Below are 27,343 nucleotides of genomic sequence, written 5' to 3'. Positions count from 1 at the left end.
AGTATTTGGGACGTGTCACATTTTGACACACATTTTTGCCTTACTATAGCCTTGGATTTTTGGTCATTTTTTCGACATGCCAGATTCTGCTTTTGTTGCCTATTTTTGCAACTTTCTTCGCAATGGCGTGTCTTGGCAGTCTATTCTAAGCTGTTTCCAGTTGTTTTCAACAGTTTTTGGGACGTGTCAAATTTTGACATTTTTGCCTTACTATAGCCTTGGATTTTTGGTCATTTTTTTGACATGCCAAATTTTCGTGTTTGGGGCTTTTTTTGCAACTTTCTTTGCAATGGCGTATCTTGGCAGGCTATTCTAAGCTGTTTCCAATTGTTTTCAACAGTTTTTGGGACGTGTCACATTTTGACACACATTTTTGCCTTACTATAGCCTTGGATTTTTGGTCATTTTTTCGACATGCCAAATTCTGCTGTTTTGGGCTCTTTTTGCAACTTTCTTTGCCATGGTGTTTCTTGGTTGGCTATTCTAAGCTGTTTCCAGTTGTTTTCAGCTGTTTTTGCGATGTGTCAAATTTTGACACTTTTGCCTTACTATAGTCTTGGATTTTTGGTCATTTTTTCGACATGCCAGATTCTGCATTTATTGCCTATTTTTGCAACTTTCTTTGCTATGGCGTGTTGTAGCAGGCTATTCTAAGCTGTTTCCAGGTGTTTTCAACAGTTTTTGCGATGTGTCACATTTTGAAACTTTTGCCTTACTATAGCCTTGGATTTTGGTCATTTTTTGACATGCCAAATTTTCGTGTTTGGGGCTGTTTTTGCAACTTTCTTTGCAATGGCGTATCTTGGCAGGCTATTCTAAGCTGTTTCCAATTGTTTTCAACAGTTTTTGGGACGTGTCACATTTTGACACACATTTTTGCCTTACTATAGCCTTGGATTTTTAGTCATTTTTTCGACATGCCAAATTCTGCTGTTTTGGGCTCTTTTTGCAACTTTCTTTGCCATGGTGTTTCTTGGTTGGCTATTCTAAGCTGTTTCCAGTTGTTTTCAGCTGTTTTTGCGATGTGTCAAATTTTGACACTTTTGCCTTACTATAGTCTTGGATTTTTGGTCATTTTTTCGACATGCCAGATTCTGCATTTGTTGCCTATTTTTGCAACTTTCTTTGCTATGGCGTGTTTTAGCAGGCTATTCTAAGCTGTTTCCAGTTGTTTTCAACAGTTTTTGGGACGTGTCACATTTTGACATTTTTGCCTTACTATAGTCTTGGATTTTTGGTCATTTTTTCGACATGCCAAATTATGATGTTTTTGGCTCTTTTTGCAACTTTCTTTGCTATGGCGTGTTTTAGCAGGCTATTCTAAGCTGTTTCCAGTTGTTTTCAACAGTTTTTGGGACGTGTCACATTTTGACACACATTTTTGCCTTACTATAGTCTTGGATTTTTGGTCATTTTTTCGACATGCCATATAATGCTTTTTTTGGGTATTTTGCAACTTTCTTTGCTATGGCATGTTTTTAGCATGCTATTCTAAGCTGTTTCCAATTGTTTTCAACAGTTTTTGGGACATGTCAAATTTTGACGTTTTTGCCTTACTATAGCCTTGGATTTTTGGTCATTTTTTCGACATGCCAGATTCTGCTTTTGTTGCCTATTTTTGCAACTTTCTTTGCTATGGCGTGTTTTAGCAGGCTATTCTAAGCTGTTTCCAGTTGTTTTCAACAGTTTTTGCGATGTGTCAAATTTTGACATTTTTGCCTTACTATAGCCTTAGATTTTTGATCATTTTTTCGACATGCCAAATTCTGCTTTTTTTGGCTCTTTTTGCAACTTTCTTTGCCATGGTGTTTCTTGGTTGGCTATTCTAAGCTGTTTCCAGTTGTTTTCAACAGTATTTGGGACGTGTCACATTTTGACACACATTTTTGCCTTACTATAGCCTTGGATTTTTGGTCATTTTTTCGACATGCCAGATTCTGCTTTTGTTGCCTATTTTTGCAACTTTCTTTGCTATGGCGTGTTTTAGCAGGCTATTCTAAGCTGTTTCCAGGTGTTTTCAACAGTTTTTGCGATGTGTCAAATTTTGACATTTTTGCCTTACTATAGCCTTAGATTTTTGATCATTTTTTCGACATGCCAAATTATGATGTTTTGGGCTCTTTTTGCAACTTTCTTTGCTATGGTGTGTTGGTTGGCTATTCTAAGCTGTTTCCAGTTGTTTTCAACAGTTTTTGGGACATGTCACATTTTGACACACATGTTTGCCTTACTATAGTCTTGGATTTTGGTCATTTTTTTCGACATGCCAAATTATGATGTTTTTGGCTCTTTTTGCAACTTTCTTTGCTATGGTGTGTTTTAGCAGGCTATTCTAAGCTGTTTCCAGTTGTTTTCAACAGTTTTTGGGAGGTGTCAAATTTTGACATTTTTGCCTTACTATAGTCTTGGATTTTTGGTCACATTTTCGACATGCCAAATTATGATGTTTTGGGCTTATTTTGCAACTTTCTTTACGATGGCGTATCTTGGCAGTCTATTCTAAGCTGTTTCCAGTTGTTTTCAACAGTTTTTGGGACGTGTCACATTTTGACACACATTTTTGCCTTACTATAGTCTTGGATTTTTGGTCATTTTTTCGACATGCCAAATTATGATGTTTTTGGCTTTTTTTTGCAACTTTCTTTGCGATGGCGTATCTTGGCAGGCTATTCTAAGCTGTTTCCAATTGTTTTCAACAGTTTTTGGGATGTGTCAAATTTTGACATTTTTGCCTTACTATAGCCTTGGATTTTTGGTCATTTTTTTGACATGCCAAATTATGATGTTTTTGGCTCTTTTGCAACTTTCTTTGCCATGGTGTTTCTTGGTTGGCTATTCTAAGCTGTTTCCAGTTGTTTTCAACAGTTTTTGGGACGTGTCACATTTTGACACACATTTTTGCCTTACTATAGTCTTGGATTTTTGGTCATTTTTTCGACATGCCAGATTCTGCATTTGTTGCCTATTTTTGCAACTTTCTTTGCTATGGCGTGTTTTAGCAGGCTATTCTAAGCTGTTTCCAGGTGTTTTCAACAGTTTTTGCGATGTGTCAAATTTTGACACACATTTTTGCCTTTACTATAGCCTTGGATTTTTGGTCATTTTTTCGACATGCCAAATTATGATGTTTTTGGCTCTTTTTGCAACTTTCTTTGCTATGGCGTGTATTGGCAGGCTATTCTAAGCTGTTTCCAGTTGTTTTCAACAGTTTTTGGGACGTGTCACATTTTGACACACATTTTTGCCTTACTATAGTCTTGGATTTTTGGTCACATTTTCGACATGCCAAATTATGATGTTTTTGGCTCTTTTTGCAACTTTCTTTGCGATGGCGTATCTTGGCAGGCTATTCTAAGCTGTTTCCAGTTGTTTTCAACAGTTTTTGGGACGTGTCACATTTTGACACACATTTTTGCCTTACTATAGCCTTGGATTTTTGGTCATTTTTTCGACATGCCAAATTATGATGTTTTGGGCTTTTTTTGCAACTTTCTTTGCGATGGCGTATCTTGGCAGGCTATTCTAAGCTGTTTCCAGTTGTTTTCAACAGTTTTTGGGATGTGTCAAATTTTGACATTTTGCCTTACTATAGCCTTGGATTTTTGGTCATTTTTTTGACATGCCAAATCATGATGTTTTGGGCTCTTTTTTGCAACTTTCTTTGCTATGGCGTGTCTTGGCAGTCTATTCTAAGCTGTTTCAGTTGTTTTCAACAGTTTTTGGGACGTGTCACATTTTGACACACATTTTTGCCTTACTATAGCCTTGGATTTTTGGTCATTTTTTCGACATGCCAAATTCTGCATGTTTTTGCCTCTTTCTGCAACTTTCTTTGCTATGGCGTGTTTTAGCAGGCTATTCTAAGCTGTTTCCAGTTGTTTTCAATAGTTTTTGCGACGTGTCAAATTTTGACATTTTTGCCTTACTATAGCCTTAGATTTTTGATCATTTTTTCGACATGCCAAATTATGATGTTTTGGGCTCTTTTTGCAACTTTCTTTGCTATGGTGTGTATTGGCAGGCTATTCTAAGCTGTTTCCAGTTGTTTTCAACAGTTTTTGGGACATGTCACATTTTGACACACATGTTTGCCTTACTATAGTCTTGGATTTTTGGTCACATTTTCGACATGCCAAATTATGATGTTTTTGGCTCTTTTTGCAACTTTCTTTGCTATGGTGTGTTTTAGCAGGCTATTCTAAGCTGTTTCCAGTTGTTTTCAACAGTTTTTGGGACGTGTCACATTTTGACACATTTTTGCCTTACTATAGTCTTGGATTTTTGGTCACATTTTCGACATGCCAAATTATGATGTTTTGGGCTTTTTTTGCAACTTTCTTTACGATGGCGTATCTTGGCAGTCTATTCTAAGCTGTTTCCAGTTGTTTTCAACAGTTTTTGGGACGTGTCACATTTTGACACACATTTTTGCCTTACTATAGTCTTGGATTTTTGGTCATTTTTTCGACATGCCAAATTATGATGTTTTTGGCTTTTTTTTGCAACTTTCTTTGCGATGGCGTATCTTGGCAGGCTATTCTAAGCTGTTTCCAATTGTTTTCAACAGTTTTTGGGATGTGTCAAATTTTGACATTTTTGCCTTACTATAGCCTTGGATTTTTGGTCATTTTTTTGACATGCCAAATTATGATGTTTTTGGCTCTTTTTGCAACTTTCTTTGCTATGGCGTGTTTTAGCAGGCTATTCTAAGCTGTTTCCAGTTGTTTTCAATAGTTTTTGCGACGTGTCAAATTTTGACATTTTTGCCTTACTATAGCCTTAGATTTTTGATCATTTTTTCGACATGCCAAATTATGATGTTTTTGGCTCTTTTTGCAACTTTCTTTGCCATGGTGTTTCTTGGTTGGCTATTCTAAGCTGTTTCCAGTTGTTTTCAACAGTATTTGGGACGTGTCACATTTTGACACACATTTTTGCCTTACTATAGCCTTGGATTTTTGGTCATTTTTTCGACATGCCAGATTCTGCATTTGTTGCCTATTTTTGCAACTTTCTTTGCTATGGCGTGTTTTAGCAGGCTATTCTAAGCTGTTTCCAGGTGTTTTCAACAGTTTTTGCGATATGTCAAATTTTGACACGCATTTTTGCCTTACTATAGCCTTAGATTTTTGATCATTTTTTCGACATGCCAAATTCTGCTTTTTTTGGCTCTTTTTGCAACTTTCTTTGCCATGGTGTTTCTTGGTTGGCTATTCTAAGCTGTTTCCAGTTGTTTTCAACAGTATTTGGGACGTGTCACATTTTGACACACATTTTTGCCTTACTATAGCCTTGGATTTTTGGTCATTTTTTCGACATGCCAGATTCTGCATTTGTTGCCTATTATTGCAACTTTCTTTGCTATGGCGTGTTTTAGCAGGCTATTCTAAGCTGTTTCCAGGTGTTTTCAACAGTTTTTGCGATGTGTCAAATTTTGACACGCATTTTTGCCTTACTATAGCCTTGGATTTTTGGTCATTTTTTCGACATGCCAAATTATGATGTTTTGGGCTTTTTTTGCAACTTTCTTTGCGATGGCGTATCTTGGCAGGCTATTCTAAGCTGTTTCCAGTTGTTTTCAACAGTTTTTGGGACGTGTCACATTTTGACACACATTTTTGCCTTACTATAGCCTTGGATTTTTGGTCATTTTTTCGACATGCCAAATTATGATGTTTTGGGCTTTTTTTGCAACTTTCTTTGCGATGGCGTATCTTGGCAGGCTATTCTAAGCTGTTTCCAGTTGTTTTCAACAGTTTTTGGGATGTGTCAAATTTTGACATTTTTGCCTTACTATAGCCTTGGATTTTTGGTCATTTTTTCGACATGCCAAATTATGATGTTTTTGGCTCTTTTTGCAACTTTCTTTGCTATGGCGTTTCTTGGCAGGCTATTCTAAGCTGTTTCCAGTTGTTTTCAACAGTTTTTGGGACGTGTCACATTTTGACACACATTTTTGCCTTACTATAGCCTTGGATTTTTGGTCATTTTTTCGACATGCCAGATTCTGCATTTGTTGCCTATTTTTGCAACTTTCTTTGCTATGGCGTGTTTTAGCAGGCTATTCTAAGCTGTTTCCAGGTGTTTTCAATAGTTTTTGCGACGTGTCAAATTTTGACATTTTTGCCTTACTATAGCCTTGGATTTTTGGTCATTTTTTCGACATGCCAAATTATGATGTTTTTGGCTCTTTTTGCAACTTTCTTTGCTATGGCGTGTTTTGGCAGGCTATTCTAAGCTGTTTCCAATTGTTTTCAACAGTTTTTGGGACGTGTCAAATTTTGACACACATTTTTGCCTTACTATAGTCTTGGATTTTTGGTCACATTTTCGACATGCCAAATTCTGCTTTTTTTGGCTCTATTTGCAACTTTCTTTGCCATGGTGTTTCTTGGTTGGCTATTCTAAGCTGTTTCCAGTTGTTTTCAACAGTATTTGGAACGTGTCACATTTTGACACACATTTTTGCCTTACTATAGCCTTGGATTTTTGGTCATTTTTTCGACATGCCAGATTCTGCATTTGTTGCCTATTTTTGCAACTTTCTTTGCTATGGCGTGTTTTAGCAGGCTATTCTAAGCTGTTTCCAGGTGTTTTCAACAGTTTTTGCGATATGTCAAATTTTGACACACATTTTTGCCTTACTATAGTCTTGGATTTTTGGTCACATTTTCGACATGCCAAATTATGATGTTTTGGGCTCTTTTTGCAACTTTCTTTGCAATGGCGTGTCTTGGCAGTCTATTCTAAGCTGTTTCCAATTGTTTTCAACAGTTTTTGGGACGTGTCACATTTTGACACACATTTTTGCCTTACTATAGCCTTGGATTTTTAGTCATTTTTTCGACATGCCAAATTCTGCTGTTTTGGGCTCTTTTTGCAACTTTCTTTGCCATGGTGTTTCTTGGTTGGCTATTCTAAGCTGTTTCCAGTTGTTTTCAGCTGTTTTTGCGATGTGTCAAATTTTGACACTTTTGCCTTACTATAGTCTTGGATTTTTGGTCATTTTTTCGACATGCCAGATTCTGCATTTGTTGCCTATTTTTGCAACTTTCTTTGCTATGGCGTGTTTTAGCAGGCTATTCTAAGCTGTTTCCAGTTGTTTTCAACAGTTTTTGGGACGTGTCACATTTTGACATTTTTGCCTTACTATAGTCTTGGATTTTTGGTCATTTTTTCGACATGCCAAATTATGATGTTTTTGGCTCTTTTTGCAACTTTCTTTGCTATGGCGTGTTTTAGCAGGCTATTCTAAGCTGTTTCCAATTGTTTTCAACAGTTTTTGGGACGTGTCAAATTTTGACACACATTTTTGCCTTACTATAGTCTTGGATTTTTGGTCACATTTTCGACATGCCAAATTCTGCTTTTTTTGGCTCTTTTTGCAACTTTCTTTGCCATGGTGTTTCTTGGTTGGCTATTCTAAGCTGTTTCCAGTTGTTTTCAACAGTATTTGGGACATGTCACATTTTGACACACATTTTTGCCTTACTATAGCCTTGGATTTTTGGTCATTTTTTCGACATGCCATATAATGCTTTTTTGGGGTATTTCTGCAACTTTCTTTGCTATGGCATGTTTTAGCATGCTATTCTAAGCTGTTTCCAGTTGTTTTCAACAGTATTTGGGACATGTCACATTTTGACACACATTTTTGCCTTACTATAGCCTTGGATTTTTGGTCATTTTTTCGACATGCCATATAATGCTTTTTTGGGGTATTTCTGCAACTTTCTTTGCTATGGCATGTTTTAGCATGCTATTCTAAGCTGTTTCCAATTGTTTTCAACAGTTTTTGGGACATGTCAAATTTTGACGTTTTTGCCTTACTATAGCCTTGGATTTTTGGTCATTTTTTCGACATGCCAGATTCTGCTTTTGTTGCCTATTTTTGCAACTTTCTTTGCTATGGCGTGTTTTAGCAGGCTATTCTAAGCTGTTTCCAGTTGTTTTCAACAGTTTTTGCGATGTGTCAAATTTTGACATTTTTGCCTTACTATAGCCTTAGATTTTTGATCATTTTTTCGACATGCCAAATTCTGCTTTTTTTGGCTCTTTTTGCAACTTTCTTTGCCATGGTGTTTCTTGGTTGGCTATTCTAAGCTGTTTCCAGTTGTTTTCAACAGTATTTGGGACGTGTCACATTTTGACACACATTTTTGCCTTACTATAGCCTTGGATTTTTGGTCATTTTTTCGACATGCCAGATTCTGCTTTTGTTGCCTATTTTTGCAACTTTCTTTGCTATGGCGTGTTTTAGCAGGCTATTCTAAGCTGTTTCCAGGTGTTTTCAACAGTTTTTGCGATGTGTCAAATTTTGACATTTTTGCCTTACTATAGCCTTAGATTTTTGATCATTTTTTCGACATGCCAAATTATGATGTTTTGGGCTCTTTTTGCAACTTTCTTTGCTATGGTGTGTATTGGCAGGCTATTCTAAGCTGTTTCCAGTTGTTTTCAACAGTTTTTGGGACATGTCACATTTTGACACACATGTTTGCCTTACTATAGTCTTGGATTTTTGGTCACATTTTCGACATGCCAAATTATGATGTTTTTGGCTCTTTTTGCAACTTTCTTTGCTATGGTGTTTCTTGGTTGGCTATTCTAAGTTGTTTCCAGTTGTTTTCAACAGTTTTTGGGACGTGTCACATTTTGACACACATTTTTGCCTTTACTATAGTCTTGGATTTTGGTCACATTTTTCGACATGCCAAATTCTGATGTTTTTTGGCTCTTTTTGCAACTTTCTTTACTATGGCGTGTTTTAGCAGGCTATTCTAAGCTGTTTCCAATTGTTTTCAACAGTTTTTGGGACGTGTCAAATTTTGACACACATTTTTGCCTTACTATAGTCTTGGATTTTTGGTCACATTTTCGACATGCCAAATTCTGCTTTTTTTGGCTCTTTTTGCAACTTTCTTTGCCATGGTGTTTCTTGGTTGGCTATTCTAAGCTGTTTCCAGTTGTTTTCAACAGTATTTGGAACGTGTCACATTTTGACACACATTTTTGCCTTACTATAGCCTTGGATTTTTGGTCATTTTTTCGACATGCCAGATTCTGCATTTGTTGCCTATTATTGCAACTTTCTTTGCTATGGCGTGTTTTAGCAGGCTATTCTAAGCTGTTTCCAGGTGTTTTCAACAGTTTTTGCGATGTGTCAAATTTTGACACGCATTTTTGCCTTACTATAGCCTTGGATTTTTGGTCATTTTTTCGACATGCCAAATTATGATGTTTTGGGCTTTTTTTGCAACTTTCTTTGCGATGGCGTATCTTGGCAGGCTATTCTAAGCTGTTTCCAGTTGTTTTCAACAGTTTTTGGGACGTGTCACATTTTGACACACATTTTTGCCTTACTATAGTCTTGGATTTTTGGTCATTTTTTCGACATGCCAAATTATGATGTTTTTGGCTCTTTTTGCAACTTTCTTTGCTATGGCGTTTCTTGGCAGGCTATTCTAAGCTGTTTCCAGTTGTTTTCAACAGTTTTTGGGACGTGTCACATTTTGACACACATTTTTGCCTTACTATAGCCTTGGATTTTTGGTCATTTTTTCGACATGCCAGATTCTGCATTTGTTGCCTATTTTTGCAACTTTCTTTGCTATGGCGTGTTTTAGCAGGCTATTCTAAGCTGTTTCCAGGTGTTTTCAACAGTTTTTGCGATGTGTCAAATTTTGACACACATTTTTGCCTTACTATAGTCTTGGATTTTTGGTCACATTTTCGACATGCCAAATTCTGCTTTTTTTGGCTCTTTTTGCAACTTTCTTTGCCATGGTGTTTCTTGGTTGGCTATTCTAAGCTGTTTCCAGTTGTTTTCAACAGTATTTGGAACGTGTCACATTTTGACACACATTTTTGCCTTACTATAGTCTTGGATTTTTGGTCATTTTTTCGACATGCCAGATTCTGCATTTGTTGCCTATTATTGCAACTTTCTTTGCTATGGCGTGTTTTAGCAGGCTATTCAAAGCTGTTTCCAGTTGTTTTCAATAGTTTTTGCGACGTGTCACATTTTGACACACATTTTTGCCTTACTATAGCCTTGGATTTTTGGTCACATTTTCGACATGCCAAATTATGATGTTTTTGGCTCTTTTTGCAACTTTCTTTGCTATGGTGTGTTTTAGCAGGCTATTCTAAGCTGTTTCCAGTTGTTTTCAACAGTTTTTGGGACGTGTCACATTTTGACACACATTTTTGCCTTACTATAGTCTTGGATTTTTGGTCACATTTTCGACATGCCAAATTATGATGTTTTTGGCGCTTTTTGCAACTTTCTTTGCTATGGCGTATCTTGGCAGGCTATTCTAAGCTGTTTCCAGTTGTTTTCAACAGTATTTGGGACGTGTCACATTTTGACACACATTTTTGCCTTACTATAGCCTTGGATTTTTGGTCACATTTTCGACATGCCAAATTATGATGTTTTTGGCTTTTTTTGCAACTTTCTTTGCTATGGCGTGTTTTAGCAGGCTATTCTAAGCTGTTTCCAATTGTTTTCAACAGTTTTTGGGAGGTGTCAAATTTTGACGTTTTTGCCTTACTATAGCCTTGGATTTTTGGTCATTTTTTCGACATGCCAGATTCTGCTTTTGTTGCCTATTTTTGCAACTTTCTTTGCTATGGCGTGTTTTAGCAGGCTATTCTAAGCTGTTTCCAATTGTTTTCAACAGTTTTTGCGACGTGTCAAATTTTGACATTTTTGCCTTACTATAGCCTTGGATTTTTGGTCATTTTTTCTACATGCCAAATTCTGCTTTTTTTGGCTCTTTTTGCAACTTTCTTTGCCATGGTGTTTCTTGGTTGGCTATTCTAAGCTGTTTCCAGTTGTTTTCAACAGTATTTGGGACGTGTCACATTTTGACACACATTTTTGCCTTACTATAGCCTTGGATTTTTGGTCATTTTTTCGACATGCCAAATTATGCATTTTTTGGCTCTTTTTGCAACTTTCTTTGCTATGGCATGTTTTATCAGGCTATTCTAAGCTGTTTCCAACTGTTTTCAACAGTTTTTGGGAGGTGTCACATTTTGAAACACATTTTTGCCTGACTATAGCCTTGGATTTTTGGTCATTTTTTCGACATGCCAAATTCTGCTGTTTTGGGCTCTTTTTGCAACTTTCTTTGCTATGGCGTGTTTTAGCAGAGTATTCTAAGCTGTTTCCAATTGTTTTCAATAGTTTTTGGGACGTGTTAAATTTTGACATTTTTGCCTTACTATAGCCTTAGATTTTTGGTCATTTTTTTGACATGCCAAATTCTGCTTTTTTTTGGCTCTTTTTGCAACTTTCTTTGCCATGGTGTTTCTTGGTTGGCTATTCTAAGCTGTTTCCAGTTGTTTTCAACAGTTTTTGGGACGTGTCAAATTTTGACACACATTTTACCTTACTATAGTCTTGGATTTTTGGTCACATTTTCGACATGCCAAATTATGATGTTTTTGGCTCTTTTTGCAACTTTCTTTGCAATGGCGTATCTTGGCAGTCTATTCTAAGCTGTTTCCAGTTGTTTTCAACAGTTTTTGGGACGTGTCACATTTTGACACACATTTTTGCCTTACTATAGTCTTGGATTTTTGGTCACATTTTAGCCATGCCAAATTATGCCTTTTTGCACTCTTTTTCTGACTTTCTTTGCTATGGCGTATCTTAGCAGTCTATTCTAAGCTGTTTCGAGTTGTTTTCAACAATTTTTGGGATGTGGCAAATTTTGACACACATTTTTGCCTTACTATAGTCTTGGATTTTTGGTCATTTTTTGGACATGCCAGATTCTGCATTTGTTGCCTCTTTTTGCAACTTTCTTTGCTATGGCGTGTTTTAGCAGGCTATTCTAAGCTGTTTCCAGTTGTTTTCAACAGTTTTTGCGACGTGTCAAATTTTGACATTTTTGCCTTACTATAGCCTTGGATTTTTGGTCACATTTTCGACATGCCAAATTATGATGTTTTTGGCTCTTTTTGCAACTTTCTTTGCTATGGCGTGTTTTAGCAGGCTATTCTAAGCTGTTTCCAATTGTTTTCAACAGTTTTTGGGACGTGTCAAATTTTGACACACATTTTTGCCTTCCTATAGTCTTGGATTTTTGGTCACATTTTCGACATGCCAAATTATGATGTTTTTGGCGCTTTTTGCAACTTTCTTTGCTATGGCGTATCTTGGCAGGCTATTCTAAGCTGTTTCCAGTTGTTTTCAACAGTTTTTGCGATGTGTCAAATTTTGACATTTTTGCCTTACTATAGCCTTAGATTTTTGGTCACATTTTTGACATGCCAAATTCTGCTGTTTTGGGCTCTCTTTGCTACTTTCTTTGCTATGGTGTTTCTTGGTTGGATATTCTAAGCTGTTTCCAGTTGTTTTCAACAGTTTTTGCGATGTGTCAAATTTTGACATTTTTGCCTTACTATAGCCTTGGATTTTTGCTCATTTTTTCGACATGCCATATTCTGCTTTTTTTGGCTCTTTTTGCAACTTTCTTTGCCATGGTGTTTCTTGGTTGGCTATTCTAAGATGTTTCCAGTTGTTTTCAACAGTATTTGGGACGTGTCAAATTTTGACATTTTTGCCTTACTATAGCCTTGGATTTTTGGTCATTTTTTCGACATGCCAAATTATGATGTTTTTGGCTCTTTTTGCAACTTTCTTTGCGATGGCGTATCTTGGCAGTCTATTCTAAGCTGTCTCCAGTTGTTTTCAACAGTTTTCGGGACGTGTCAAGTTTTGACATTTTTGCCTTACTATAGTCTTGGATTTTTGGTCATTTTTTCGACATGCCAAATTCTGCTTTTTTGGGCTCTTTTTGCAACTTTCTTTGCTATGGCGTGTTTTAGCAGAGTATTCTAAGCTGTTTCCAATTGTTTTCAATAGTTTTTGGGACGTGTTAAATTTTGACATATTTGCCTTACTATAGCCTTAGATTTTTGGTCATTTTTTCGACGTGCCAAATTCTGCTGTTTTGGGGTCTTTCTGCAACTTTCTTTGCTATGGTGTTTCTTGGTTGACTATTCTAGCTGTTTCCAGCTGTTTTCAACAGTTTTTGGGATGTGTCAAATTTTGACATTTTTGCCTTACTATAGTCTTAGATTTTTGGTCATTTTTTTGACATGCCAGATTCTGCTTTTGTTGCCTATTTTTGCAACTTTCTTTGCAATGGTGTGTCTTGGCAGGTTATTCTAAGCTGTTTACAGTTGTTTTGACCAGTTTTTGAGACATGTCAAATGCTGACATTTTTGCCTTACTATAGTCTTGGATTTTTGGTCATTTTTTTTAACATGCCATATTCTGCTTTTTTGAGGTCTTTCCGCAACTTTCTTTGCTATGGCGTGTTTTTGCAGGCTATTCTAAGCTGTTTACAGCTGTACAAAATTCATTAAAATATCATTAAAATGAGGGTGACCTATAGCTCACCTGGTAGAGTGAATGTGCTCCCTGCGTCGTCCTTTGCAGCAGCTCAAGGTCATTCCCCCTCTGTCCTCTCACTTTCCTGTTACTCACCAGCTTTACTATAAAAAGACATAAAACTAATCAGAGAAAATATCATTAAAAGAAATTATTGAATAGTATACCACTAAAAATGCTTTTAACAATTCCAGTATAATAGGGCATCCTAAAAGTCATAAATTGAGTATGCTATTAAAAAAATGTTACGGTACACCAAGACATAAAAAATGATAGGAAACAAAGTCATAGTATAGTATGCAGTCAAATATGTTAACAAATTCAAATTCAAACAATCTGAAATGTTATTGTACAGTATGGAATAAAACTGACATTTTCAGGCAGTTTAATAATTAGTCAGTTTCATTCTCGGTAGCTGACATTTGATAAACTACCATGCTAATCCTTTAATTTAAATTTTACATTTTTAAAATCTGTTAAAATAGCTTAAGTACACTTATTGTCAAAACGTTATTGTCTTCGGAATCAGGACATCATGGATTGGACTGAATTTGAACCTGTCGTCAAGACAGTGGATGAGGTTAAAAATACAAATGTCATCATCACATGTTCTTGAAATCATTCTGAACCAGTTTTCTTGTGTAATTAAAACAAAACTCAGCTTCTAGGAGCACTTTCCCTTGAAAATGAAGTATCTGTATGTATGAGCTATCAGATATTACTTGTGTGTATCTATAACTACAGTTTCCTGATTTGCCTTACTATGACAAAATGCCACAAAATTGAATCACAAATTAATTTTAGGTGACAATAATCAGCAAAATTAAGTATTTCAGTGTGTGTTAAGTCCAAACCCATTTGTATTCACCTTCATTTCTTAGCCTCCAGTCTGACGCAGGTCGCTTTGAGTGCGGCGTGTCTGCCCTGCGCTGGGTTTGTAAGGAAAAGGTCAGCTTCAAATACCAGTTCTGCTCATGGGAGGACCACAGCGAGAGGCCTTTGTGCATTGGTTACATGCCAGCAGGACCCTTACTGGACATCACGGTCAAAGCTGGGAAGTTTGAGGAGGTCCATCTGCCACACTGGATCTGTGTCGGTGAGATGTCATCAGCATTTTCCAAAAGACATATGCATCTCTTTTTCCCATCACCACAATTGTGCACTTTTTTTGCAGATCACAGCTCCAAAATGTCAGACATGTTTGCGGTTCTGCATATTGATACCTGTGGAGATTTTCTGGAACAAGTGTTTGAAGTGACATCGTCCCACGTCAAGTTAATCCAGCCAGTCTTCTCCCCGCGACTGGTCATGATCCGAAAGATTTTCGGCTTGCCTGCGAACGTTTTCTACGACGTGTGGATATACATGACAATCCAATCTGCCCTCACATTACAAATTTACCTGGTGCCACCCGATCCAGCTTTGAAAAAGGTTTCTATTTTCATTTGTCACAGTAATTCTTTTTTCTTTCAATTACAAAATGGAATTTAAGGAAGCCCTAAGCATTCATACATTCACTTTTTCCCCCCTCGGTTTTCTTGAGATAATGGGATAATATTCTCGACATTCCTGATGTAACGACGTAATTAACTTGAGATCTCAACATTAAAAAAAAACAGTGCCGTAATAGTAGGGTATTCATCGAAATCATAGCCAAAACCTGACATACACCTCTTGTAACGTTAACATTCAATTATTCATTTCTTTAAAAAATATTTCAGAGTAGAAGCATAAAAGCGCAAAACAAACTTAGCTTATATCTTATATATCCAGCTTATCTATATAAATGTCAAGGGCATCTGTCAGTCAGCATTGCATGACATGTCACACGTGATGGAAATCTCAGACCTTTCACATTTAACTTATCTCGAGATCTCAAATTAATTGTCATTATGTTGGGAAAACGCAGTTTCAGTACATTGAGAAACGGATCCTGTTATCTCAGAAAAAACGCAGGAAAAATGTTTTTATGGTTAGGGCTTCTGTAGTACCTAAAAGCAGCACAGTTTAAATATCATATTTCTGTTACCTGGTAAAAGCAACAGAAACATTGAGACTAAAAAACAAATGTTGGCTAGTTTGGGTTTTAGTAACATTTTTTTGTTTTTCACAGGAAGTGGAAAAACAGCATTACTCCCGTGGATACTTAGAAATGTTAAAACCAGGCCCAGACAAGCCCATGCTTTTGGGAAGTAATTTCTCCCTCACAACAGACAAGGCGGACGCGAAGATTCAACCAAGCGTATGTTTTAACTATTTAACTATCATTGGCTCTGTGTTTTAATAGGTTATTTGATGGAAGCACATGATGTGTTCAAGGACCACCAGCATTTTGAAAATCTAAAAAAAATCTGTTTTTACTTCTTCTGGCTATGAATTTTTTTTTAAAAAAATTGGCAATATAAATAAAGTTGTTTTTTTTTTTAAAAAAAAGCCTTTAAAACTCAGTTACAAATTTGGTGGTTCTCAGGGTTAGGCTCGGTTATTCAGAAATCCCAATGGTATTTTTCTAAATTAAATAAATATATGTGCTCTTCTTTCTATTAAAGTCATGATATGTAGTGCACAGCAGGCACCACCACAGCTCAGTCTCTCTCTGCTGGTAGAACAGACAGCTGAGCTGAACGCCACAACATCTAGTGGTGGAGGGATTAGTTACAGAACTGTAAACAGCCGGCAGCCAGCATTAGCAGAGAGAGACCGATGGGAATAACGGCATTTGTTTTTACATCTAACTTGGGTAATTAAGTATTTATTTCGACCAAAAAGGAGAATTAAAATCATAAAGTAACAAACATGATATAAGTTAGCAAATAAAGATTAAAATATTAACGAGGAACGTGTGCTCAAAGCAATTTCCGGTTAATGCAGGAGAGTATGTTTATGTTTACATTTTAACAGCTTTTCAAGCTGGTGTCAAGTATCACTGCAAATGTGTCAAGTAAAAGATAATTCCAAATTGAAAGTATCAACTGCAACAAAGTTTTAAACTCCATTTACGATGTTTTTTAGACACGAGAGCTCAGATATGACAGCACAAATCAATTTGAGGTGTTCATTAGAAACGCAGATGACGACTTTACCCTCAAGCTCGAAAGTGAGAAAAACACTACCTGGACCTGTTCCATTTACAAAGGTTAGTGTTTTTTTAATAATTTTATACCAATTAATCTGCACAGTATTTGTCTTGTTTAGCTAAATATGCACAATTATCAGACCCAAATGCCATGTGTGTTGACAATGGAACAACGGAAAAAATATGAAATCAGCTAAATTTCCATTAACCGACCAGCCTTGTGCCCTGTTTTTTTATTTTAGAGGACTACCAAAGTCAAAGCCCTGATCATGAACAAGGTAAGTTAAGAAAAACAGGATTAGAGCCACAGAAGGCAATGTGAGCATTTTGATGATTGTTTATCAATTAATTGAGAAGCAAAAAAAATGTCTCAAAAATAATTTATAATGTTCATTATTATATTCTGATGTTTGGCTCAGGTATATAACTCTACTTTAAATGCATTTTTAATCGTGATCTTGATTTCTTATAATATTTTTAGCTATTGTGATAAAAAAATTGCTTGTGTAATTAAAATAGATTAAAAATTCAAAATTTTGTTAACATCTTAAAAGTCCAGTGTGTAGGATTTAAGGGGATAAACTGGCAGGAATTTAATATAATACAAAAAGCATGATTTCTGTGATTAAAAATTACATGAAAATAAGAGTTGTGTTTTTGTTATCTTAGATTTAAAAAAGAGATTTCTCTCACTCTCTGCAGAAAATTCAGCTCCAGGTAAAAATTGCAAAAAGACATTTTGAGTGGAATTTGAATGTTTGTAGGTCAGTTTTCGCTTTAAGCAGAGAACTGGACTCCTTAAAATTAGAGCAGAGAATGATAAATGATTTATATTGCGGCCTCGGACACCATTACTCCTCCTTGCTCTTAACATTTTTTTTTTTTATAAATATGACCATTAAAACTTCTAGTGTTCACCGATTGTCTGCTCTGCTTTTATTTTCCATGGCTGCCTCAGGTCAGCATTTCGTGGATCGCCATCGGACAGCTCTGATTAACCGTGTGACCGATACAGACGCCGTCTTGGACAAGCTCCTGCATAAAGAGTTGATCTCAAATGAGAGGTACGACGCCATTAGAGCTTTAACAACTACACAAGACCAAATGAGGGACATTCTCAGGTGTGTGACTGCAGCCGGCACCAAGGGAAAAGACACGCTCTATGAAATCCTGAAAAGGATGAGGAGTATGAGGCCTCTCGTTAGGGAGCTCGAGGGATCTCAGTGAAGAAGGAAAATTAAGTGGCTTTAATATTTTTTATAGAAGTTAAGCCAAATCTGACTATAGGAACTATGTTTTTTTTCCTTCTGCAAAAAGTCCTTTTTGGCATATAAGTTTTTCACAATTATTTATTAAAAGTTTTGTATAACGTAAATGTTAAAAAAGGGATATTGATCCCAAACATTAAACTGGATATTTAAAATCAATCACAAATTAGACTCAATAATTATTAATCAATGACGATATTTTATGAAACGAAGGTAATGTGGAAGTTTTGGAGTTTTGTTGTTTGTTTTTTGCTGCATCCTATTAGCCAAAACATGTACTGATAGATGCGACTTTAAGAAAGTAGGAGCAGATATTAAATTATTTTATTAAAATTACGCAATAATGTTTTTTTAATCACTCAGAAATATGACTATAGATTTGTATGATAATGCTTTTGAATGCAAATATGTGAATTATTTTTGATCGTATCACTGATTCAATTTCTGTCCTTATCTTGAACTGTTGCTGCAAAAACAACAAATATATATATATATATACATATTTAGATTTATTTTCTACAGATTTATTTTACATGTTTGTGTGTGGAACAGAAAATGTTTTTACTACGTTCCTTTGCCGAAAGATTTACTTATTTTCATAATATTCCTGCATGTATTGCTATTAGAAAAAAAAAACATATTTTAATGTTCCATCTTTTTTTGCCTGTGTTTTTTCTCTTTTAAATAAACGGTAAACCTGATTACTGTTGTATTTCACATTTTTGGCCTCAGCTCTCTCAAAGTACACATAAAAACCTAAAACGAGTTATTCAAAGGGCGGCTGAAGAAGCAAAAAAACAGAAGGTCACACCAAAATCAAAAATACACATTTTTCCTCTCATCTGTAGTGTTGTTTATCAATCTACATTGTTTGCGTGAGTTGCCGAGTCTTGGAGATATTTTCATTCTTTCTAATATATTGAAACTAGGTGGCTTGTGGTGCTAAAACCGCCAAAAAAAGTGTTAAATAAAATAAACAGTATGTCTCATTCAACCAAACCACTGCACAGAGGGAAGCGTGCATCTTCTGCTAGTTCACAGCTCAGCCATTAATATTTAAATCTCGCCATGAGCACGAGATTCTCGTGCACGCGTCCCTCTGCGCCATGATTCGGCCATCAGGTATAGTTTGGTCAAAAACTACAAGAAACTGCTCACAACAAGGTCTGAGGATTATTTTGAGTAACCAGGTCATGATTTCTGGAAAGAGACATTACTAATGAGTTAATGAGTTTCTCAGATGCTTTTGTTTTTGGGTTTTTTTTGCGGTTTAAGCACCACAAGCTGAGCGTCATCTACTTCCATGGTGTCTCAGAGAAGACAGACATCTCTACGACTGATATCGTCAACACTGCGACTAACACCGAAACAATCGAAAATGATAAATAGTACCACAGTTAAGAGGAAAGATATGTATTTTGGATTTTGGGATGAACTGACCTTTTAAGAGTATATATTCAATATCTGTGCACTCTAAAAACAAAACAAACCTGAAGCATTAACGACGACAATGTCTTACTTTGGAAAAAAATGCCGGCTTTATTTTTTAAGAGGTTAACAAAAGAAATCAAATATGAGTTGTGAACAGTTTTTTGAATGCAAATGACCCTTTTTACATGATTCAGTTAGGGTGTATCAGGGAATAAATATACAAAAACAAACACTTAATCGAGGTGTAATGTGCCACATACAGTTTTTGAAGCTCGGGAGGTCAAACTTGGGAACGTCCTATTGTTTCATCTTACTGAGAAGCCCCTCCAGCTCTGGACGACTCTTGAACCGAGCCAGGTAATCGGCCTCGGTGTGCTGAGGACAGGGGAGAGGAGATCATTACTGAAATGTTAACCCTTTAAACTTAAGAAAATTGACTTGATTTCTTTGAAAAAAAAAAAAAAAACATGGGAAAGAGGCTTCTTAGGACAACTTAAGAAAACATGAGCTAAAATTTGCATAAAAAAATGGAGAAAACTACAAAAAATGATTAGAAAAATCACTTGAAATTTTGACCGTAAAAAGCCCCATAAAAGCATGTAAAGTGACTGAAAAATAATTAATATTCTGCGAAATAATTTTAAATATTTAATTATGATAATGATTACTATGATTTTAAATATGTAATTATGACAATTATAAATATGTTTTCTTGAGGAAAAAAAATCACTTGAAAATAAGGAGAAAAAATCAAACATACAAATGTGAAGTGCTTATAAATAATTACTATTCTGCAAAATAATTTTAAATATTTAACTATGATTGTGATTGCTATGTTTTTATATATGTAATGATGAAAATTATAAAAATGGTTTTCCGGGGGGAAAATGATTTGAAAATTAGAAGAAGAAAAAAACACACACGGAAAGTGCTTAAAAATAATTAGAATTCTGTGAAATAATTTCTAATATTTAATTTTGATAATGATTGCTATGATTTTTAATATGTAATTATGATAATTATAAATATGGTTTTCTGCAGATAACAAAAATCACTTGAAATTTAGAAGAAAAAAAACCTGCATGTTTCTGGCATTACTCGTTACATCGTTCGTGTATTGATGACGTTTCTTTAAATGCGAAAAGGTGTTTCTGCTTTTGGTACATCAGAAAAACAAAAATCAATATTTAATGATAATAAAGACAGATATGAACAGTAGTTACAGTACAGGTTTAATCTTTTAAGTGTTATCCTAATTTGGAAATTGTAGAAAAATATCTCTGATTATATTTAAAGTTTTGCCTGTTTTTTCATAATCCCATACATTTTCCCTCTATCGCATACATCCAGCCGTTACTGAAGCCAACTGACAATTAACCCTGAATTAATTTAACTTGAATTCTTACACAGGTAAACAAAGCGGGAAAATAAATTAAGGGATTACCAAAAGGATTTAAATAAGTCTGATTTTTCACATCTTTTCTCAGATCGTGCTTTAGGGCGACAAAGCTAACTCACCTCCATCACAGAGAGCTGGACTCCCTCCGGCTGATTCTTCAGAACGACGTCCATGAAAACGGGACACACTGTGGTGTCTAGAAAGCTCAACTAGACAAACAGATAAATAACAAGAGTCAGCGGTCGGCTCCTCAGACAAAGCGTGCAGCGACTGAGTGAAAGGGAAACTGAGAGCGGCTCAGTTTTACCTGGACGACTCGCTCGTGCGTCTTCAGGACGGCGTCCACGTACATCTTGGTGCCCTGCTCCTGCATCAGCATGACCTCGGTGCTCTTGGTTGGTAAAGCGTAGCTGCGTGTGAAAAACAAAACTTTTTTAAAAAGTGCTGCAACAACGACACATCAAGGATTTGAAGGTTTGTGACTTCTGCTTAAATCAGTTTTGTTTGTGAAAATGTTTCACTGGATGACAAACATCCACACAGAAAGCATCAAGTATGCACTAAAGAAAAAAAACGCTGTTTTTATGCATTTACACTATTATGATCTCAGAATTATGAGAAGTTTTTTAATTAGAAAAAAATGGCCAATTTCTCTGAATTGTGAAGATAATCGTCTCAAGACTTATTCTGCTTAATCTGCTCTGAAATAATGAGATCGTTATCTGAAATATACGAGAAAACTTTTGAGGAAAATAAATTCTGTTTGTTTTTCGAAATACACAAGATTATTATTTCAGTGTTATGAGAAAAGGTTTTGGGGAAAATATTCAGCTCTTTTTTTGAATGAACGCCATCATTCGTGAGAAAGATCTTATTTTTCTGAATAAACGATTTTTTGGGAGGGGGAATCTGCTCTTTTTGAATTAACAAGATTATTATCTCAGAATTATGAGAAAACTTTTCATTCACTTCGTTCACTCACTTTTCAAAAAATATGGTTTATTATTCTGAAGTAACAAGACATTTATGTCGTACGCTTTTTTCTGAATCATCGAGATCATTTTCTAAACATTATGAGAAAAATCTGCCCTTTTCTTTTTATTACCAACATTATCACACAGTTGTATTTCTGAATTAACAAAAATATCATGAGAAAACTTTTCAAGGGGAAAAAAAGTCTGGCCTATTATTCAGAATAAACAAGATAATTATCTCAGTTTTTTTTCTGAATTAACGAGATAATTTCCCCGTATTATGAGACAAGGTTTGTGGGGAGGAATTCTGCCCTTTTTCTGCATTAACAAGATTATTATAACAGAAATATTAGAAAACGTGATGAAAAAAAGGTGTTGTTTTTCTGAATTAACAAAATTATCATCCGGGAATAATGACAAAAGTAGACATAACCAATTCCTTAAACATAAGCATATCCTCCGGTGTTACCTTCTAACATCACGGTAAAAAATAAATTAAATAATATAATAATACTTAGAAATACAGTTGTGTTGTTTTTTTTGAATGAGCTCACCTTTCTGCCACTTCGATGCCGAGCCGATTGCAGAGGTTGTGGACGAACTTTGCGTAATGCTCCACCAGCGTCATGTCATAACCCGAAACTGTCACGTTCAGAGTGCCGAACGCCGTATCCGTCTGCGGTAGGATCATCTTCATCTGGTGTTTGTCTTTCTTTTTCTTTAACTAAAAACAACAACAACAAAAAAACACGTTATTTTACAGCACTTAACATCTACAGCCTCATTAAAACCAGTCATTGAATCTTCTTAGTCCCTGTTGGACAAACTCTAGAAATCAAATTTAAAATCTGAGGTCTGACTTAACAGATCATATCGAGTCGTTTGCTTTGTGGTTCAGACGAGGACGCACTTAAAATCCCTGATCATTACGTCCTAAATGTAAACTCTTCTAATCAATAAATGAGCTAAAAGTGTTGATTTATTCAAACAAACTGCATCAAAACGAATATTTTTTACACTTTCTGGAACAGCGACTATTTAACCCTTCAGTGAGCCACAGCCTGTGAAGAGTCGAGTGTTTTGGGGATTTTGGGGATGAGGAAACACTCGTCAAGAGCCGGAAATAAAATGAGACAATTTCATGAATCTCTTTTCAGAAGAATTTCTGTCCTTTCACAGTTTAAAAGTTTTAAAGTGTTGGTTTTTTTTGTTAGTTTTGCCTTTTATTTGTAAAAACTTTTTCAGCATTGGCGGATTAAGACGCGAGCACTGTAATTTCCATGTTTTTACAGGTGGATTATAGGTGGGTGTTTGTATAGGACACACCCCTTTAGTGTGTCGTTTCATTTCATTTTTTGGAAAAGTGAACAAGAGCACAGATTATGACGTTTCTATGAAGCCAGATCGACGCCACAAGGTTCGTTAATTTGAAAAAATAAACACATTTGATTGAAAAATATAAAATTTGAAACTAAAAGTTCAAGTTCTGATCTTGGATTATAAAAAAAATAATAATAAATAAAAATAAGTGTGGGAAATAATTTTGATTTAATTCTGACATTCTGTTGAATAAATTATTTCTCTTTAATTTTCAATATTGTGGTTTTAAGAGCCTTACCGGTTCTTTAGCTATAAGATGTCTCCACCTCCCAATCCCATGGGTTGGCATGGATTTGTATTGTCTCTCCTGTAAAGAAGCTGTGGATTTAAAGAAAACTTGTCAGTTTAAATACACGTCGTGTAAACAAATGCTTCTCATCTACGTATGTGCAAGACAAATCTAACAGGTGAGAGTTTTTTTGGTAGCAGTAAAACACAAATATTATATTTTACATGCTTAAGTGTTGCAGTCACAGAGATCTTTTAAAGACTTACCCCAAACAGGATGCTGGATGGACGTCGTGGCCCTTTAAAGTATTATCCAGAAACACAATTAGAAATAGATTAGATAAATTAGATTAGAGAAAATCCATTTCACTAATATTTTTTCATGACCATTTTTGAAAGAAAAAAAAAGAAAAAAATCTGCATTCTTGCGACTATGCAGGTCAAAATCAATCTCATTTGCAAGTAAATAATATAAATATATATATAAATATATATAATATAAATATAAATATGTAATATATAATATAAATAATAATAACACCAACTAAGCAGTTTGTGGAAAAACGCAGCAACATTGCTTAAAAGAAGTTTAACTATTGTAACTATTTGACAGAGAAAATCGAGGTAAATATTAAAATAAAACAACTGTACTGCACAGTTTTTGTGTGATTACTCTCATGTTTTTGATTTACCAGCATATAAAGTGATTTAGATTGTCGAGCTAAATGTTTGACAATCAGATGACGTTTCAGAGCAGATACCGATTATTAGTACTTAATGAGATCGAAAACTGACATTTGGAACCAGTATGCATTTACAATAAAAATGACAATCTTTCTGTCAATATTTAGAGTCTGGAATATAACATAGTCCAATTTAAAATTTTGTTTAAATGCCTTTAGCAAATGTTAAATCAAAACTGAAACTTTCATCATATACAGCAACTTCTTTATAAAGTAAAATAAAATGTTTTTTTTTTTTAAAAAAAAACCCATTTTTAAAAATGAATTTAAAAAATAGCTCCATGAGGTTTCATAAAGTAAATGTTGCTCCCATGCTGACACTTTCTTTGCACTTTTTTATTAATTCATTTTATCAGCAATCATTAAAATAAAACACTGATAAAGAAATTCAGCAAAATGCCCAATGTTGGCCCCAGTAATCTGCCAGGCTGATAATATGCTGACCTTTTATTTACAAACGCTCAGATCATCCGTCCACACTATTTTTACACAGTCGAACTTGCTGCATAAAATTTTGTCAAAACAGACAGCAAATAACACTAAACGTGCAAAAACAATCCTCAAATTTGTACTAAAATACTTAAAGTTTTAAGTTAAAATGTACACTTTTTAATTTGGGGTTATATGATTCTAACAATCACACCCTTAATATCAGTATCGCCTTCAGTTTAGCCAAAATGAAGTATCAGAATGAAAAAAAACAGCAATGCAAAGACTTACCGGCATAATGTAAGTGCTTGATTCAACACAAACGCCTGTTGTGCAGCCGTCACCTGCACCTGGACGAAACAGAATAACATCAGCTTCTATATTTACAACATAAGTGTCTCAAAATCATAGCAGAATATGCAAAGTATAAAGTCATTTGGTGTCACTGGGATGTCAACTTGTGCAGTGGTAAAAAACTGTGATATTGCACTCATTATTGTATTTTTGAAGTTTTATTTAAATAATGTTGGAAGAAAAAATGTCTTTTATTTCTTTATTTACCAGGCAATTTGTTGCCTTTTAGTAGAATACTGAAAGCAGCAGAAAACTGAGTATACTTTGATGTTTATCTATCGCAAGCAATGTCATTATTGCAATATTCAACACTATTAAATATTGACCAGTTATCCACCCTGCCACTAAAACTCCTCACACTGCCGCTGAGGAAATAAAGAACTCATGGAAAGTTACACCTTTGTGGAAGAAGACATTTGCAACATGTGCATATAATGACAGCTGTCAAATGAGCAATGACAACAGAAAAGTGTCAGTGAGGGCCAGATTATCACTGAGATCAGCTAGACATTATAAGATTTTTTTTTAAAAATTCAAACCTTCAATAATGGAAGGTTCAAAGTTTAATGAAGTTTTTGTCATGCACGCAGGAGCAACAAATGTAATGTTTTCACAGGACCTGGTCAGTACAAACTAAAGTTTAAATGAGACATGTAGAATACAGCGATTTTGATTAAAAAATACTATTTCAAGCTTAGATTTGATTCAGAGTCTTGATGGTAGCTTTAAACAGAGGCACAGAGTGAGCTTAGGGACCGCCAGAATTGTGAAAATGTGACAATAATTTCTGTTTTACTTTTTCTTTTTTAGGAATCCATTTTTGGAAAAAAAAAAAAAAAGAAAAAGGTTTTCATATTCATTTGCTAGTTTAGAGGTTTTGATGGCATTTAAATAAAAACAAAATACAACCATTTAAAGTCCCTACCTAAGCCAAATCAACAAAGAAAACTCTCTCTTGTTTTGTGTCATCGGGGTTCAAACACATTTTCATGGACAAAATTTTAAAACGTTTACATGACTTTTCAAGGAGCCTTTTTTTTCTTGCCCCACTTGCCCAGCATGTCAGATTCAAACTGTATTTTTAAAACATTTTGGAAAAATGTCCAGAGTACTATATAATTATCATAATGCTATAATGAACATTGTTACACAATTATTATTATTTCAGATAATTCCCTTGTTGTTGTTTTTTTGTTTTTTTTTTAATTACATTTGCCTAATTTTTAGGCAATTTTACTTATTTCTATTTGGGGGTAATTTCTTAAGTTCCTCATCGCTTTTTTTTTCCAGTTTTTGAAAGAAATCGAGCCAGTTTGCTCATTTTTCAAAGGGTAACCATTCAATGACTTTTCATTGTTTTTTACAAACCCCATGAGTTTTCTAGGCCTGGAAAAATTTAAAATTGTGAAATTTCACGACCTCCCCGGGTTTTCCATGACCGCGGGGACCCTGTATCATTGAATATTCAGTGTCTTTGTAAGTTTTTGACTAGTTGGTCGGACAAAAAAGTGATTTCAAGACATCCATGTTTGAGACAACTCCGAAGAAGCGCGCTACATCGAAAACCAAAAACCAGGGTTAGCTTAAGTTGAATCTGCGCAAATGCTCGCAAACACACACCGACAAAAAGGCTCAAAGTGCCTGTAACGTGTCGCACTAGTGTCCTCGCATGCAAAACACTGTGGAGTAAACATACCCAGCTATGACCTCTGACAGAAAACCAAACATTTGGCGAGAAAACAGAAAACAACGTTACCTTCCGGAGAACAGCGTTCATAGCTCGACCTCTGCTGTCTCCGCGTTAAGCGGAAAACACACGCTGGCTTTTTGCGGCGTGATTTAGTGAGTTAGCTTACATGTAAGGACAATTTTACAAACATTTCAGGTCACACGCTGCTGCTGCTAAACGCGGATGTGCTCACGGAGCTTACAGGAAGAAACTCCGTCCTCTTTTTATGTCCGTGTATTGAGTGGACGAAGAACAAACGTTCCGAGGCGCAATTTTCGATTCAAACGCAAGACCCGCCCTACTCTCCTTCTGATTGGGTATTACTCGTCGTCTTCTGTGGTTGGATTGGTAGGTTAGGTAAGAGGCGTATGATTGGTCAGAATGTCACAATGAACCAATCAGAGGCCGTTTAAGACAGAGTAGGGCGGGTCATACTTCATATAGGCTCTCATTAAATAAGTTGCACATTTATATTAATTTTGAGTTAGATATTTCTGTTAAAATGTAAATGCTGTTGTTGACCCTTTGACCATGTAATTACATATATTTGACAGCTAATATTTTTCTAATTAAAAAAACAACCATGATTCATAAAAAAGCCATTTATTAATACATTTCTTTCAGTTCTACTATATTTGTTTTATTTATCTCATAATATGTATGTAAGTAATAATATGTTTTTTGTTTTTATTTTATCTTGTCTGGTTTTCTTTGAACATAATCCTATGTATCTTAATGTGTATTATTATTATTATTATTATTAGTAGTAGTAGTAGTAGTAGTAGTATGTATTTTTTCTAGACTGGTTCTTGATGTGATTGATATTTTCAGTAGATTTCAGTTAAAGTGAAGTGAATTGATGATGGCAATTCAGTTGATTTGCTAAAGTGTATCTGAAAATTTTGACAGGGTTCCTGTCAA

At 35.3% G+C, this 27,343-nt stretch overlaps 2 protein-coding genes across 4 annotated transcripts in view; one reads left to right on the top strand and one right to left on the bottom strand.

Moving 5' to 3' along the window:
• The window catches only part of LOC121962438 (sterile alpha motif domain-containing protein 9-like), a 52,033-nt gene extending 33,577 nt beyond the window's left edge, over nt 1-18,456 (top strand). For 2 of the 3 annotated variants that reach the window (XM_088074080.1, XM_088074081.1), the window contains exons 9-14: nt 14,293-14,507; nt 14,586-14,842; nt 15,525-15,653; nt 16,424-16,547; nt 16,730-16,765; nt 17,446-18,456. In XM_088074080.1, coding sequence (XP_087930206.1) covers nt 14,293-14,507; nt 14,586-14,842; nt 15,525-15,653; nt 16,424-16,547; nt 16,730-16,765; nt 17,446-17,714 — 1,030 coding nt within the window. In that variant the 3' untranslated portion in view covers nt 17,715-18,456. The remainder of the gene's footprint in view (nt 1-14,292; nt 14,508-14,585; nt 14,843-15,524; nt 15,654-16,423; nt 16,548-16,729; nt 16,766-17,445) is intronic. The other variant, XM_088074082.1, reaches the window with a different exon arrangement.
• An 814-nt stretch (nt 18,457-19,270) lies between these two features.
• mrpl48 (mitochondrial ribosomal protein L48) lies at nt 19,271-26,655 on the bottom strand. Its single transcript, XM_042512512.2, has 8 exons — nt 26,450-26,655; nt 24,631-24,689; nt 23,435-23,466; nt 23,178-23,257; nt 22,114-22,283; nt 20,893-20,995; nt 20,705-20,794; nt 19,271-19,561 (listed from the first exon to the last, which is right to left on the bottom strand). Exons 1-8 carry the CDS (start codon nt 26,468-26,470, stop codon nt 19,484-19,486), a joined length of 633 nt encoding a protein of 210 aa, XP_042368446.2. The 5' UTR covers nt 26,471-26,655; the 3' UTR covers nt 19,271-19,483.
• Between the last annotated feature and the right edge of the window lie 688 nt (nt 26,656-27,343).

The sequence above is a fragment of the Plectropomus leopardus genome, chromosome 23 (genome assembly GCF_026936395.1).
Source record: "Plectropomus leopardus strain MGB_pleo_1.0 chromosome 23, ASM2693639v1, whole genome shotgun sequence".
Taxonomy (NCBI): domain Eukaryota; kingdom Metazoa; phylum Chordata; class Actinopteri; order Perciformes; family Serranidae; genus Plectropomus; species Plectropomus leopardus.
The sequence above is the reverse complement of the archived record's forward strand: the minus strand, read 5'-3'. Positions and strand labels throughout refer to the sequence as shown.